This window comes from Diaporthe amygdali (assembly GCF_026229845.1).
Source record: "Diaporthe amygdali strain CAA958 chromosome Unknown NODE_4_length_2575358_cov_65_588622, whole genome shotgun sequence".
Lineage (NCBI taxonomy): Eukaryota > Fungi > Ascomycota > Sordariomycetes > Diaporthales > Diaporthaceae > Diaporthe > Diaporthe amygdali.
This window is the reverse complement of record NW_026517024.1, coordinates 216,103-231,599: the sequence shown is the minus strand read 5'-3', so window position 1 is coordinate 231,599 and position 15,497 is coordinate 216,103. Positions and strand designations below refer to the sequence as shown.

General features: G+C 52.7%; 6 protein-coding genes across 6 annotated transcripts; 3 read left to right on the top strand and 3 right to left on the bottom strand.

Annotated features, from left to right (window-relative positions):
- Positions 1-563: 563 nt before the first annotated feature.
- J7T55_008248 (uncharacterized protein) lies at positions 564-5,607 on the bottom strand (the record flags this gene model as incomplete). Its single annotated transcript, XM_053138548.1, has 3 exons — positions 564-4,748; positions 4,827-5,251; positions 5,328-5,607. The coding sequence occupies 3 exons, from the start codon at positions 5,605-5,607 to the stop codon at positions 564-566; spliced, it is 4,890 nt and encodes a 1,629-aa protein (XP_052997527.1).
- Positions 5,608-6,013: 406 nt separating this feature from the next.
- On the top strand, positions 6,014-7,517 carry J7T55_008247 (1-aminocyclopropane-1-carboxylate synthase; the record flags this gene model as incomplete). The annotated part of the gene is made up of 3 exons (XM_053138547.1): positions 6,014-6,211; positions 6,278-6,482; positions 6,547-7,517. 3 exons carry the CDS (start codon positions 6,014-6,016, stop codon positions 7,515-7,517), a joined length of 1,374 nt encoding a protein of 457 aa, XP_052997526.1.
- Positions 7,518-8,123: 606 nt separating this feature from the next.
- On the top strand, positions 8,124-9,257 carry J7T55_008246 (uncharacterized protein; the record flags this gene model as incomplete). The annotated part of the gene is made up of 4 exons (XM_053138546.1): positions 8,124-8,528; positions 8,676-8,745; positions 8,847-9,059; positions 9,181-9,257. 4 exons carry the CDS (start codon positions 8,124-8,126, stop codon positions 9,255-9,257), a joined length of 765 nt encoding a protein of 254 aa, XP_052997525.1.
- A 332-nt stretch (positions 9,258-9,589) lies between these two features.
- J7T55_008245 (uncharacterized protein) lies at positions 9,590-11,646 on the bottom strand (the record flags this gene model as incomplete). Its single annotated transcript, XM_053138545.1, has 3 exons — positions 9,590-9,889; positions 10,069-10,492; positions 10,703-11,646. The coding sequence occupies 3 exons, from the start codon at positions 11,644-11,646 to the stop codon at positions 9,590-9,592; spliced, it is 1,668 nt and encodes a 555-aa protein (XP_052997524.1).
- Positions 11,647-12,102: 456 nt separating this feature from the next.
- On the top strand, positions 12,103-13,113 carry J7T55_008244 (uncharacterized protein; the record flags this gene model as incomplete). The annotated part of the gene is made up of 3 exons (XM_053138544.1): positions 12,103-12,277; positions 12,389-12,934; positions 12,989-13,113. 3 exons carry the CDS (start codon positions 12,103-12,105, stop codon positions 13,111-13,113), a joined length of 846 nt encoding a protein of 281 aa, XP_052997523.1.
- A 365-nt stretch (positions 13,114-13,478) lies between these two features.
- On the bottom strand, positions 13,479-14,309 carry J7T55_008243 (Ubiquinone/menaquinone biosynthesis C-methyltransferase UbiE; the record flags this gene model as incomplete). Its single annotated transcript, XM_053138542.1, has 1 exon — positions 13,479-14,309. One exon carries the CDS (start codon positions 14,307-14,309, stop codon positions 13,479-13,481), a length of 831 nt encoding a protein of 276 aa, XP_052997522.1.
- Between the last annotated feature and the right edge of the window lie 1,188 nt (positions 14,310-15,497).

Sequence of the window (15,497 nt, the reverse complement as noted above, 5' to 3'; positions counted from 1 at the left end):
ACCAATTTTGTTACTGTAATGACTGATGATCGTGATCACAATCCCTGGGCGTGTACGAGACCACGCCAATTTTACATCATCGCCAGGCACCTCCTATTCCTCAACTGGGACAACATGACGGTCTATCCCGATTTTCTCCCACCTACTAAATTGTCTTTACACATGGTGTGGTGGCCGGAGCGAGGCTCTGGAGTGTTTGAAAGGTTCTCGAAGTTCTTGTCTTATCTCCGCTAGCTGCATAGGTAACCTATAAATTGTCGTCTTAGTGTTTCCCCTTGCATTCCTCATGCAAATTTGTTTTGGAAATTGACAGCTCTTAACCACAGAGCCCGAGTCCAGAGATACGACGGCTTACCTTCATGGAATATGGCATATGTAAACCACTATGTAAGGAGCAACTAAAACTCTACTGCTGATAGAACTAAGTGAGACTCACTCCTTGACTTGCAAAAATATCTGGCATGGACGGACGGAAAGCTTTCAGAACCGGACCGTTTGAGAGTTGTGATATATACCCAGGTATCTACGAAGTAGGCAACTACCCTGGCAGTCAAGGCCGAAGCTCACTGGCCCTCTACATCCAGATTCTCATCCTCAAGGACCCTCGTCCTGGACACAGACTTAAGCCTATTTGAAATAACTGGATAATCATCACCAACCACCAAGGCCTCGATTGCCTCTAGCACCAAGTTTGCCATCAGATGAATGCCTGTCTCTTCGAGACACTCATCACTATATTCCAGTCTCATACTCAAAGAGCCACTGCTTCTAGCTGTGAACTCGGCCATAATGCAAAACTTGGCACCTTCGGTCCAGGTGGGAAGAAACTCGATGCCCTCGACGGGAAACTCAACTTCTTGGCTAGGCTCGTGGAAAGTAACCATGACGTCGAACAAGGGGTGATTTGGAAACTTGGCTCCGATACCCAGGTGTGATAGAAGCTGGTGCCAGGGCATTGCATGCGACAATGCCGCTCTACATGACTGCTGCACGACACTGATGAACGAACACACGTTTGTCGGATGCACGTCCGACTTGTCCCGGGACATCTCGAGCCCCAGTAAAGGATACCGGATTCGGATCGGAAGCGGCTCAAGGAACAGACCGACAACTTGCATGTCCTCTTCAGACGGCCGGTTGAGATATGGCGCCCCAAGGACAATATCACAGTCTTCGGAATCGAATTGCAAGGCCAAGGCCACTGCTGCGAGAACGAGTTGATGCATGGTGATCTTGTGCGCGGAGCAAAAGTTGCGCATGGCCAGGTGCGTTTCGTCGCGGACATCAACAACGTGAGATGTCCCCGACCAGGTCGTCCGGCTGTTTTGCTTGAAGAGAGTTCGGCCCTTGCGTGAGTCAGAAACGCAAGGAGCGCCAGCAAGATAATCCGACCAGAAGGATAATTGTTCAGACGCAGCAGGTATCGCCCGCGTCGTTTGGAAATGCGTCTTTCCTACGGGCTTCAGCTCTATGCCGTAATAAGTCTCCGCTACGTCTCGCAGCAGAATATTTAGGGTCGTCAGATCGCAGATGATGTGACTGACCACAACGAGCATGTGCGTTCGAGAGACCGAGACTCGGATGAGGTCCTCGCCCGCCTCGAGGTGGAATGGAACGTTGACTTCGTGGTGAACGTCAATCGCTGCGACCTGTCTGCAGGCGGGTGGTTGTTGAGCGTAGTGCCTCACCAGGCTTTGGGAATCTAAGTCCCACCGGTACCTGGAACTGAGGATGGGATGTCTGCTGATAGAAGTGTCCCATGCAGCAATGAATCTCGCTTGGTCGAGAGAGACAGGTAGCCGACAAGCGTAAGTGACGTTGAAGGACGCTTTGCCGCAATTCGGTTTCTGTTGGTATTTCTGCCACCATTCAGCTTCAATCGGCGCAACACCTTGATCGCCGAGTACCATGTCCACGCAATGTGTTGGCTTTGATCTTTGTTCTTGTGAGAAATGAAATAATGCAATATGTTCCACCATAGTCTTGATAGTCCTTGTCTCCAGGATCGTCGATATCGGAATGGGTCGCTTAAATGATCGCGAGAGACGACGTTGAAATGACAACGCGAGGATCGAATTTCCCCCGATATCGTCAAGAGAAGACTCCAGGTCGATTTCAACGCCATGTTGCAATCCAGCCACCGCTTTAAGCTCGGAAATGATTATTTCCTCGATGGCATTCAACCGTATTGTTTCCACAGTATGTGTTCTCTGGCAAATTGTTGTGGACAATGGTTCGAAGGCGGGCTGTACTTGTACTGCGATGGCTTTGTAGTCGAGTTTCCCAATTGGGGTCACAGGGAAAGTGCTTGCGGATTTAATATAACGTGGAACTGCGTAAGCAGGGAGATGTTCGCGAATCCGAGCCCCAAAATCGTCCAAATCCAAATCAGCGGGCTGAACCAAAGCAACGAGGTGGTCCCGCATACAAACGACTGCAGCTGCAGTGCAGCGCTTGTTTGCCATTATCATTCGGGCCTCGACGTCACCCAGATCAACCCGAAATCCTTGGAGTTTGACCTGGCGGTCTACACGGCCTATGAAGGACAACTCTCGATCCTCATTCCAGTATGCTCGATCCCCAGTCTTGTACATAGACTGTCGGGCATACTGCGGATTGATGGAGTCTGGTAAGAATCTCCTCGCAGTCTCTTCAGGTCGACCAACATAGCCAGCAGCAACTTGCACACCGGTGATGTAAATCTCGCCAATAGTGCCCCACGGAGCCAATTTCTGTTGATTATCAAGGACATATAGACGGGTTGAGGCACACGGAATGCCAAGCGTTACGAGCTGTCTCGGAATCAGACGCTTGATCGTTGCTCCACAGGTCGTTTCGGTAGGCCCATACATGTTGAAGACCTGTTTCAGTGACGCCCAGGTATCGCAAAGACTTTGAGAAACAGCCTCCCCGACAAAATATACGGTTTTTAGATCTGGAAAGCTGTTCGGATCGAGAGCTTCGGCCAACGACGGAGTGAGAATAGCAGCGTCGCATATTTGCAAATGCTTGAATGGCTTTGATGGGTCCTTCAATACCAGCGTGGCGCCATAACTTAAAGCTGAAAAGATCTCATGAATGCTGCCATCAAATCCCGGCGACATGATTTGAGCGATTCTCGATCCAGGGCGGGCTTGTAGTCGAATATCGATATCGTTTTGAAACGATACTAAGCCATTGTGGCGACATATGACACCTTTGGGCTTGCCTGTCGAGCCGGATGTAAAACAAATATATGCATCAGCATTAGGACGTACCACATGCTGTCGAGCCTCCAGGACTGGTGGATCCATTCTTGCAAGTAGCTCTTCTATAGAAAGGCAGGGCTCGATCGGAGCAGGCCTGGATGACAGAGCTGAGGTATTACCCACAAGAAACAGCCTTGCGCCAGCGGCTGCAAAGTTTGTTCTTTTGGTGATGTCAGGTAGCCGCTCATCGAGAGGACAGTAAATCGCACCGGCTTTCAGGACCGCGTATATGGCAACGATCCAGTAGACTGAGCCATCAGCATGAACGCATATGACGTCGTCTGGCCTGATGTTGCAGCTAGTCAGGAGGTAGTTGGCAAGGGAGGACGACATCTCGTGTAGCTCGGCATATGTTAGGACATGAGGACCACGTTCAATAGCCACTTTTGTTGGGTATTTCTCCGCAGCTCGAGAGAAGAGCGAGATCAGGTCATCTTGAATAGAATCTGATGTAAGCCAGCCAGACGACCAATTCCCCATTCTGGCCAGTTGCACTACCTGTTGATTGCCGATGATAGATTCCAAGCACGACCCAACGGTCTTCCCGGGCTTATCTATTATAGCATCCAGAGCTGCGGCAAACATCGTGCCCACCCGACCAATATGCGCAGCAAAGAAAGTCTGGGTATTGTAAGAAAGACAGGCACGGCCACAATTCCCAACTTCGATATGAAGTGGAAAGTCCGAGACTACTCTGTAGTAAGGATGCTCGATCGGTTCGAAGGAATCGCCAGTCAGGGCTGGTGGCGTTTCCAATCGGACGTTGACGGCCGAAGAGAAGTTTCTTGAAAACCCGTGGTCCGGCTCGCTCCACTGAAACGAGGTCAAGCGCACGAGCGAGGCAAAGACCTGGCTGACATATTGTTCGACGGTCGCCTCAGCATCGATCGAGATGTAGAATGGCAACGTATTGATCGTAGGCCCAACAACAGTCTCTACTCCAGCAATGGGAAGGCTCCGGCCGGAGAAGACGACGCCAAAACAAACGTGGTCGGATGCGGTGTATCTGGCCAAGACAAGTCCCCATGCCGCGTAAAAGAGCGACGCCACAGTGACTTTGGCTCGTCTGCAATACTCCTTTAGCTTATCCAACTCGAATTGAAGCCAGAATGTTCCAAGACGATTGTCGAAGGGGATGTTTGAAGGGAGCGGAAGTGGCAGGCTCAGGGCTGGGGATGGGTGGTCTTTGATTTGTTGGGCCCAGAAGGCAGTTGCTGATTCGCGCCCTTGTTTCTGAAGAGACTGAAGCTGTAAGGAGAAGGAAGTAAACGAAAGGGCCATTTGAGGCTGTGTCTGGGCTCTGTCTCCCAAGCGGACTCTCGATCGAACAAGAGCACATGAAGCGGCATCAATGATGGCGTGATGGACCCGCCAGATCACGGCGCTCTTGCCTTCATACCCGGGAGATTCTTGGAGCGTAATGACCCTGAATCCGCATTCAACCAAGCTTTCGGGAGCAGTAATCTCTGAGGGGTTTTCAACTTCTTGTCGATATGCGGTCTGGTTCCTAGTCAGCGGTTTGGTCCAATGGGATAGGTACCCAGCCACATATTCAAGCACATCCATATCAGTGCATACCTCGTTGTCCACGGTGATTTCCTTCCAAATAAATGTTCTTCCTCTGTCTTGCTCGAGATAAATCTCAGAACCGTCAATTTTGAAAGATTTGTTGAACAGTTCCTCGGTGCCCAAGACTTCCATCCATGCTCGCTTCAGCTCAGGAATACGGTCCGTTCGATGCGTCTCGATATACTCGATAACGTTGTGGCCGGGGCTGAACTGGGTGGAGCGAACTAGGCAACGCTGCATTTCGGTTACTGGACATCTCGAAAGTGACTGCTCGGCCCAGGTCTGAGCCACTGTAAGCGAATATGATGTGCGGCGAATGCGCTTCGGGTGTGGTTCAATTGCGTCGAAACTCGTGATCTTGGTAGAGCCATCCGGAAAGCCCGAATGCAATAGGGAAATGTTCTTGACACGCGAAGAATCTTCGATGACAATTGCTTTGATGAGATGGTTCAGTAATCGCGTACGCGCGTTCGCGGATGGCAGTACAATTAAAGGGTCGCAGCAGCTCACAAGCAAGATGGATCAACTTTCTGGCAGAAAAGACAGACTCGAATGTAACCAGTATTCCGTACTTGCTCAATCCAGCTTTCAGTCCGATGAATGACAAAGAGTCACCCCCATTTTCAACAAAGCTGGACTCCGGATCCACAAGCGCCAGAGGTATGTCTAATGCAGTCGAAACTTCAGAGAGAAACAAGTCCCATGGTTGGGTGTGAGAAATTGCTGATTGCATAGTAGCAGGCACAGCAAGACCGCGGTGCTGAATGCAGCGGGAGACTTTGTCTGTCATTGTATTCGACATTGTTGGTTGACGGCTCCTTGGCATGTTTCTCGTTGAATCAGTAGTCTTATCTCTGTTTCTGTAAGATGGAGAAGCCGCCTTGATAAACTCTTTTCTTCCTGATTTTCCCTCTCACAATAAGGAACATCCGCAGCAAGAACCTGTTTAAGATTCCGGCCTGACGGGAACCGAGGAAATAGTGCACTCGATACGGGCCGAATCTTTTCTTCCAATTGTCTTAACTAGATCTTATTATCCGATGCTCATTCGCCTCCGAGTGGTAGACCCTACTGTCAGAGTCCGAAAAGTGCCACCGCTTTTGGCTTGCCACCGAGTCTAAGAGCACTGGTCACCGAAATTGCACGCCCGCGTGTACTATTGGTTGTTTCGAGCGGATTAGAACACATCTGCTGCAATGGAGAGTTACGGGCTCTCGGCACGAGGTGCTGCAAACGTGGAGGCTATCTGGCCGCGAATTGCCAGCGCCGTAGCAGACAGAGAACAGCAGACAGAGGATTCTAGCATTGACATGGGAACGTCTGAGAATTGGCTCCTTCGACATGAGCTCATCGATCTCTACAAGAGGGCTGTGCAGGATGACTTGGCAAGCAAGGTATGTTTGAAAAAACCCAATAATCCTACCAATTCAGCTTTAGGTCCCCAGTTGAGTCCTGCACAGCATCTCTCTTATCCGGACGGGTTTTCCGGTGATCAAGAACTCCTCAGAGCCCTGTCGCATTTCTTCAATCGTTTCTTCAAGCCGTGTATTCCCGTAGAGACCGCGCATCTCGCGACTGCTCCCGGTGCAGCATATGCCTTGGATGCGCTTCTCTACAACATATGTGCAGTCGGAGACGCCATCCTCATTCCTACACCGTGCTGGAGTAAGTGGGAACTGGAAGTATTAGAACGCCAGAGATATAAACGGTGCTAAAATCTTCTTCACAGATGGATTCGATTGGCTTGTCAAAGCCAGATCCGGAGTGCAGCCGAGATTCGTTAAAACGCAGTCTCTTGACCGGGTCTTTACATCTGATGTAATTGAAGCATTAGAAGCGGCTTTTTCCGAGAGCACGATATCGATCAAAGGGCTTTTATTCACGAATCCTCAAAATCCTTTGGGTCAGTGCTACCCAGAGTCTGTCATCAAGGACATCATCGACTTCTGCAACAGGAAGAAGATTCATTTCATATCGGACGAGATCTACGCCCTATCCCGCTTCTCAAACATGGATACTCCAGACCCAGTACCGTTTGTCTCGGCATTACAAATTGATGTGGAGGGTATGGGATGCGATTCCTCGCATGTGCATACAATCTGGAGCACCAGCAAAGATCTGGGCTCCAGTGGTCTACGAATGGTATCTCCAAGCCCCTTCGTTGGATTCAGCCCGTCAATCTTAGCCGGTCTTAACAAATCAATCTTTTTTCAGGGCTGCTGCATCACACAAAACAACAAACCTTTGGCCGTGGGCCTAGCGTTGGCATGTAATACCCAGATGTCGTCTCTGACCGCCATCGCCTCCAGCCGCCTGTTGATGTCGCCAGAGCTTCCGCATCTCCTTCACCTGAACTCAGAACGCCTTGGTCGGGCGTATGGCACGATCACTTCTATGCTGAAATCCCGGGGTCTGACTTACATCCCCGCAAACATGGGCCCTTTTCTCTTTGCTAGACTCGTCCCCGACGCGCAGACGTGGGAAGACGAGGCGGACACGGTTCACGCATGCAAAGAGGCAGGGGTGTCCATTTCCGCGGGGCGTGGCTATCATGTTCCCGATGGCGAGAAAGGCTGGGCAAGGCTGAATTTTGCCCTCGATCCGGACAGATTAGCTGAGGCACTCCGCAGACTAGGCGTTGGGCTCGACAGCGCTTTACGAAAAAGAGGTACCGTGGAACGCGTGGGCGAGTATTCTTGATGATCCTTAGATTTTTCAAGATATGTATGTGGCAACGATGGAAAATCCAAGAACCATCTCGTTGGTCGCTTTGAAGCACCCCAACTCCAGAAGTAGCCCTCGGTCACTGCTGTGGTAGCTTCACTTGATTCTCCACGTTGTGGCGCAATTTGAGATGTACCGATATCATTTACAACTCTTTAAAAGTCCCCGAGAAGAGGATACGGCTTTGCGCGCATGACGAAAAGGAGCGATACAGTCGTAGCTTCCAGTGTGGACGGCTCCCGAGGTTGGACTGCTTCCCGGATTGAACAAGCGATTTTCATTGTCGGGTACCGGAACTGGTGCAGGGCGTCTAGCCTGGACCTTGTGAGTTGTTTTAATCACACGGTGATCTGTCACCAATCAAATCAAGTTGGACTTTGTCTTGAACTCATCACTTGCGCGATCGAACAGTGTCCTCTTACATGTGAATGATTTTTTTAAGTTGTAATTTCCAGTGGTCTGTCCGCCGCGCCATCTTTCCATCCCCCGGCGAAGTCTTCCTTGCTCCTATCCTTCTTTCCAGCGCTTTCTTTCCAACGAGAGACTTTTCCACACCATACATCCTTACGAGACTTCCTCATAATGTCCACTGTTAAGAGCCAAATGTCCTATCTGGAGCCTTGGACGGACAAGGACGCTCCGTACGTCCGAGGCAAGGTTGAAGAATTATTCCCGGGCACCAATTTCGTCAACCGGGAGTACACGGTTCAAATACACGACGCGAGACCGAAGAAGAATGAATTTGATCTTGACGTCCACGGCTTCTCCTTTTATGATGATCAACCGCTTTCGGAGCATGTTATCCAAGCCATCCGGTCAAGGGATAAATCGCTCGTCGAACGGGAATATTACCCCCTGGCGGAGGATTTGGTCAAGAAGGTTACAGGAGCTAGCAAAGTGATCATATTTGACCACACATACCGGAAACGGGACCCATCACTCGCTGTTCACGAGAACCCCAATGGCAGGGAACAGCCAGCTACTGTAGTAAGTGCTCCGTTCGGATCTCAGAGATTCATTCTCGACCCTGACAAAATTAAATTCGTAATAGGTACATTGTGATCAGTATGAATGAACCCTTTATGCACACATATATCATCGTGCTTATGTTCGGCAGAGGCCCTCTGGGTGCAGTCAAACGGGTTCGGCGCCACGGTGGAGATGACGCTGAGGCCTTGCTGCAAGGACGAGCACAGATTCTCAAGTGCGTTCTTACATATTGTGATTCTTTTTTGTCTTGTTTAATCGAAAACGATAAAGCTGACAGACTACATAAAAGTGTCTGGCGTCCCATTCATGGGACAGTGCAGGACTGGCCACTGGCACTAATGGACTATCGAAGCATCAAGGATTCCGAAATTCACCCAACCAGCATATTCAAGGAACGCTTCGAGATGCAAGGACAGACCGTGTCTATTAACCACTCCGATGATCAACAGTGGTTCTATCTTGATCAGCAAGAGCCGACAGAAGTGACATTCATCAAGATCTGGGACAACAAGGAAGACGTGGCAAAAAGTAAGTCCCGGAAACCTATTCTCCACCAAACCAAATGGATCAGTGTCGTTTATGACAAAAGCTAAACGTTCCTAGTGTGTGCTCACTGTGCATTTCTGAAGCCTGAGGCACCTGTTGACAGACCGCCGCGGGAGAGTGTGGAAGTCCGCTGCTTGGTCTTTAATTGAAGTTGGCCCAGCCGATACCTTCCAGAAGTGAGGTCCGTTGATTGTCAAAGTGTCAGTTAGACTTGAGTAACTGCTTTGTGTTGAACCTATGGCCCGGTGTCAACTCCCACTTTTTTCTCTTAATATAATATGTGTATAAACTTGTCCCGCACGTGGAGCAAAACACTTTCCACCACGCCTCCACGCAGATTTCTGAAAACGAATCAACATTGTCAAGGGAGTTGTGCGTGTCCCTCCCCCCATCCCTAAGAAAAACTTCGTTGCGCTGTGACCTCTTAGCCTGTCATCTCTCTATGGACCACGGTTCGCATAAATCCTATCGTAAAGATCGAACCATGTCTTTCCGGAGCCAACTGGTGGCCGTTAGTCTCCTCTCCCCCAAATTGGCGCGTGGACATAATCGTGGTAAAGCCACATGGCAATTACCACAGCCCGCACGATGAGCACGACCCAATCCGGCGCATTACCTGTCTTGCTCCTCCTCAAACTCGCCTTCGTGAGTCTCTCCATGGCCGACATGACCGGCACCCAGAAACCAAGGAAGATAGCTGCACCCATGCGGGTTACGGCCTCACTTGGAGGTGGGTATCTGGGAATTCTCTCCAGAAACTCCTGGTAGGCCGCAGGCATGCGAGCCTCTGCGGCCCCTGACAAGAGGAGGTTCTATATTAACGTTACGCAGAAATCAGCAAGCTTGAGCATGCGCCAAAAAAGATGGCACACAGGAGAGGTAGGTGTTGGACGAGCGAGATAGATGACGACCGGGCTGGGACAGCAGATTCAGCAGGGAACAAGATGAATACCATGTAACGAGCACTCGGCCTGGCTTTCCTTCTCAAGACCGTCACCAGTGACCGTGTTGCAAATGTGGCGTCTGCCGGAGGGGTCTCAGGGTCACCCCCCAGAATGCCATCAACGTCAAGTCTCTGCGCCCGGACCTCCACTTCTGCGTAGGCGATGCCGCCCCCCTCTGATGCGAGGATCTTGGTGTACATCTCTGGCGTGACTTGATACGCCGTCCCGATTAGTTGCACTCGCTTCTCGTCCCTTAGACCACCACCGCCTTCACCTATGGGCGAAATGCTTGCAAAGGCGGGTTCTGAGTAGGGAACCCCGGCGCTGTCCATGGCCAAGCTCCAGCCGGGTACTGTGACCACTGCGGTAGCGAGGGGCACGATACCACGATCGTGGATGAATTTCGAGGAGCTTAGGTTCGAGCCATAAGCGAGGTACCACACATTTTCTGTGGGGGGCGGCGGAGCCAACCTCCGAAGAATCAACATGGTGTACCAATATTTCAAGTGCTTGAGCAGAGGGGCTAGCAGATGGAGACTGAGACTGGGTTCGAGGACTGAATACTTCGATAGGTAGATACTCTAGGTATGTTGACTAAGCAACTTGGCACAGTAATCTCGTCTTGAAGAGGGAAAAAATAGCTATGCACAGGACTGATGACAGACGCGGCCATGAACTTACTTCGTGGCCAGGACCACGTTGGCCGTCAACTCGATCCGCAACCCGCCCTCCCCCTCTAGCCGCTGAAAACCCTCCACCTGCCCAAAGCTGTGCACAATAACATCCATCGCCTCGTCCCAGCGCGTTTCGTCCGACGGCAGCCACCCGGTGACCGGCGGACCAAGATAGCTCCAGAGGACGCGCGCCAGGTGCCGTTCGTCGCGTGCCGTAATGGACACGGTGACCGAGCGCAGCGCGACCCGTCCTTCGTCGAAACCGGCTCGCACCACCGCGTCCCGGAGATAAGGGCCCGACCACCACTGGGGTGGTATCTCGCGCAGCGGCGGTGGCGGCGGCCCGGGGTGGTGGGTTTCGGTATCCGGACCAACGTCGCCGGCGCTGCCGGCGCGGGTCGCGAGGTGCGCGGCCCGCACGGGGTCGACGTGCGGGAGCCGTGCCCACGCGGTGACAACGGCGGTGCCGCCCGTTTTCAGCGTGCGGTGCATGTGTCGCAGCGCGGGCAATCCTTCCTCGGGCGTCAGAAATACGACAAAGTTGGCGATGGAGAGGTCGAAGTGGTCAGCAGCAAAAGCGAGCTGCTCCGCGGGCATGTGGGAGACGGTTACCACTGCCGGCTGCTCGTCGTGCGCGTCGTGCAAATTGGCACGCAGGCGGTCGAGGTAGCTGTCATCAATATCGGTCGCCTCGATGGAGACGCCCGGGCCCCGGACGGCGGTCGCGGCATCCTGTGCGGTGGTGAGCCTCTCCAGGATGGCGCTGGTCACCTCGCCCGATCCGCAGCCATTGTCGTGAATCTTGGCGTTGGCGGGTATGGGCGGCAGGAAATCCAATATGGCTCGAGCGACGTCCCTTGTGGAGTTGGCGGTGATCTCGGCGTAAAGGTCGACGTCCTTGGTAATGGCCTGCTTGGGTACGAAGGCGTTTTGGCCAACGGGCGTAGCCATGCTGTGCGCCTGTTGAGTTGAATTTCTGACTGACACACACACAGCACGGCGCAATCAGTGTAATCGATGATATGTTTTCTGGATGTCCATTCTAGGAAGCTTTTTTCATCCACCGGATCCATCCCTACCATTAATCCCATCCTAGCCTCAGTGGACATTTGGCTCGGAACCCGGCCGGATCCAACTCCTACGGCGTCCGATTCTGGGCAGGTTCCAAGAGAAGCAGGTCACTGAAGGACACACGCATGTGCGGGAACAAATTTTGTGGCCGCCAAAGACAGCAATTTTGCACGTAGGTTCAAGAATAGACATTGTTAGCTACGACGGTACTAGTATTACAGCAAGGCCGGACGTGCAAGACAGACTCGGTCGTTGATGCCTCGCTCCAGCGTTATCGATCTGGGTGGCTTACTTACAGCAATTGGATCCAGCCGTCTTCATTTCGCCTCTCTTATCATGTCTTCTGCATCAAACAATCAGGAGCATTATGTCATGGAGGGTGTTGAAGGCGAGTTACAGAGGCTCGCTGATCAACACGCGGTGTTAAAGCATGCCATGGGAGCGCTGACGGTTGCACCTGTTGACTTTTCCCGTCCCAATCTGCGAATTCTGGACTCGGGGACTGCAGACGGTATATTCTTCCCCGACCGGTCCTCACTTCAAAAGTATCTAGACAAAAAAGACATTAGAACAAGTAGAGGCTGACACGAGCCGTGGTTTTCCCTCGTCGCTGGAACAATAGGTCTGTGGCTTCGTGAACTCCAAGAATCTCTCGGAGACCGCGATGGCACGCACGAGTATATCGGCACCGATATCGCGTCCGCTTTCTTCCCGAAACAGGTGGCCCCGGCCTTCGTTTTCTGCAATCAGTCCATCACACAGGACTGGCCGCAAGCGTGGGAACACTCCTTCGACTACGTTCATCAGCGCCTCACGCTGGCCGGGGCCGCTCAGACCCCCGTGATCGACTGTGTCACCCGCCTTGTGCAGCTCGTCAAGCCGGGAGGATGGATCGAGCTTGTCGAGGCAGACTTCACGGGGCCTTCTACCAATGGGCCGGCCATGAAGCAGTTTGAGACCATGATGCGCCAGTTCTTAACTGCTGTCGGCGTCGGTTTTGAGTACGCGCGGCCCTTGAAGGCATACCTGCAGGGTGCTGAGCTCCGCAATGTGCACGAGCGCATCTTTAACATTTCTTATGGTGCTGCGTGCAAAGATGCCCAGATCGCTACAAAAAGCGTGTCACACTTGGTGACGGCTTCGAAGGGCCTGTGGGAGTTTACGCACGGTGAGCACCAAGGGTAGCGCGGCCCTGGACAAAATTGCTGACAATCTCGACTAGCTCAAGCCTCCGTCACACCCAACAGAGGCGAGCTGGAAGACTTTCAGAACGCAATTCAGAAGGAGTTGGAAGCTCAAGGGGCCCATTTCAAGATGGTGGCAGTGTGGAGTCAGACATCTCTGTAGTAAGCAAAGTGGAATGCTCTCAATCAATGGCCGGATGGCCTTTCAAGTCAAGGTGGAGAAGTTTAAGGATGAGGGAGAGGCATCAGTACATAGCAGCAAGCGGAACAAGTGAGTTACTTGAGTTAGTACACTGGTGGACACTTGAGGTCTCGTCTGTCACCACTGGCGAGATTGTCCTCAGGACTTGCATAATCTTGGTAAATATGTAAAATCGTTCTACACGGTCCTCTGATCTCAGAAAGACGTAGAAGACCCTGCTGCACCCATGGCGTGATCATGCATGCGCATGTGAACACTGAGTCTGTGAAATTTTTGTTTGTGTTTGACGGAATGTTTAAAAACTGAGCAGTAAAGATTGGCCTCGTCTACTTCTTAGCAACAGCCACACAAGCAATCATCTTCAGGACCGTCTCCCCCTGCTCATTCTGCGAGATGCCATCGCCGCTCTTCAGCTCCTCGACGATGTCCGCGATGGCCTCGTCCCACTTATCCTCGTCGTTCTGAGTCCATCCGGTGGGCAGCGTGCCCAGGTAACTCCAGGCCAGCTGGGCCCAGCGCTTCAGGTCGGGGATCTTCAAATAACAGTCCTTGGTAGAACAATCAATGTTGTCGGACTGGAAGCCGCCGGCCTCGAGGGCCTTGCGTAGGTCGGCCTCTTGGAAGCCCTCGAGGGGGAGGAGGGTGGGCATGGGCCCGTCGCGGCCGCGTGTACGCCAGTGGGCGTGCTGTAGAGCGTCGACGTGCGGCATGAAGATCCAGATGGAGGCGATAGCGATACCGCCGGGCTTCAGGGTACGATAGACCTGGCGTGCAGCGGCATCGTGATCGCCCAGGCAATGGAAGGCGAAGCTAGTAAAGGAATGCGTAAAGTGGTTATCGGCAAAAGTTAAGGCCTGAGCGGACATCACAGCGGTGTCAACAGGCCATTGTTTCTGGGCAACCAGGGCGGCAACACCCTGTACAAACTGCTCGTTAACGTCGGTAGCATCGATATGGATGCTTGGCGGTGGTGGCAGGGCCATTATGGTCTCGGTGACCGCACCGGAGCCGCAGGCATTGTCGTGAATAACATCGCCGGCGGAGAAGGGTGGGACCAGGCCTAGGGTGAAGCGGATGGCCTGCTCGCTGACATCGCCCTGGAGCTCGGCGAGATGCTCCGCCTGGTACTGGGTGATCTGCTTGGGCTGGAATGGCATGGCTGAAGGCTGCTGCTGGTGATGGTGGTTGTGGCGTGGGTATTCTTGTGAAGGGCTCAAGTTCCGGCTCAGGTTCAGATTGCGCTTCTACCTCAAGGTCTTGCCCCAGGTAGCAAGGAGCAGGGCAGGGTGAGCAGGAGAAACTGGGCTGAGCGAGGCCGGAAAGAGAGAGCAGTAAATATGCTGGGCAGGGAAAGAACACACGTCTATCGTTCCCTGTTTGTGAGGTTGACAAAGGTAGTAGCCACGGGAGGCAGCAGGCGCGGTTGAGCCCCCAAACCCCAATCTTGCCGAGATCGTGCACTCACATGCAGCGTCTCTTTTGTCCCTGTGTGAAATGAAAAAGAGGGGAATGTTCCACAACATGCAGACACGAAAGGCCAGGCAGGACTGGTGTGACCACGCAGCTATGCGCAGCTGAAGAGGCGGACAAAGCGAACGCTGTGTTTGCAGACCGTTGGTAACGTCTGGTGCAACCTGTTGGCACGGCTGGCTGCAACCTGTTGGCACGGCTGGCTGCAACCTAGTGGTGCAACCTGTTGGTGCAGCCTACCTATCTACCTATCCAAGGGATTGGCCAACCTGTTGATTGCTTGTCAGCCTCTGTAGAGGAGGAAAGGGACCCCAGGCTGGATAGCACCGTCGTGGTACCTGCGCAGGGCTGACAGGTACCGTGACTCCCGGGATATCTTGCAGACATCAACGCCCAGAGGTGTGAGACTAGCGAGATACCTAGGAAAAGAGCAAGCAAGCAAGAGGCACAGACAACACGACCGTGACCAGGCCATGTCAGGCTGAGCCTGACTCGATTATGCTTGGTTGGGCCTTTTGTACGCTAGCGCCTAGATAGGCACGTAGGTGCCAGATAGGTGACGCAGAAGCGTAAGCGGCGCGGTTATGGCATATAATTACGATAAAAGACAACCAGTGACAGACGACGGACACAGCTGTCACTCATCGTTCTGCTCAAGTGAAGTATGCAGTCAGGCGCAAGCGCAGGGCGGCCCGCGGCCCGGCACGGGCACCGGTGTTAGCGCTTACCTGGTGGCGTGCCTTGCTGAGAACCATACATATCATTGCCTGTCTGGATACTCGGGCACACACTAGTGCCCCCTGCCTCCCCACCAGCGAGAACCCCACATTAAGTGCCGCTGCTCTCCCCAGCACAAGGCATCCAATCACCAGCCG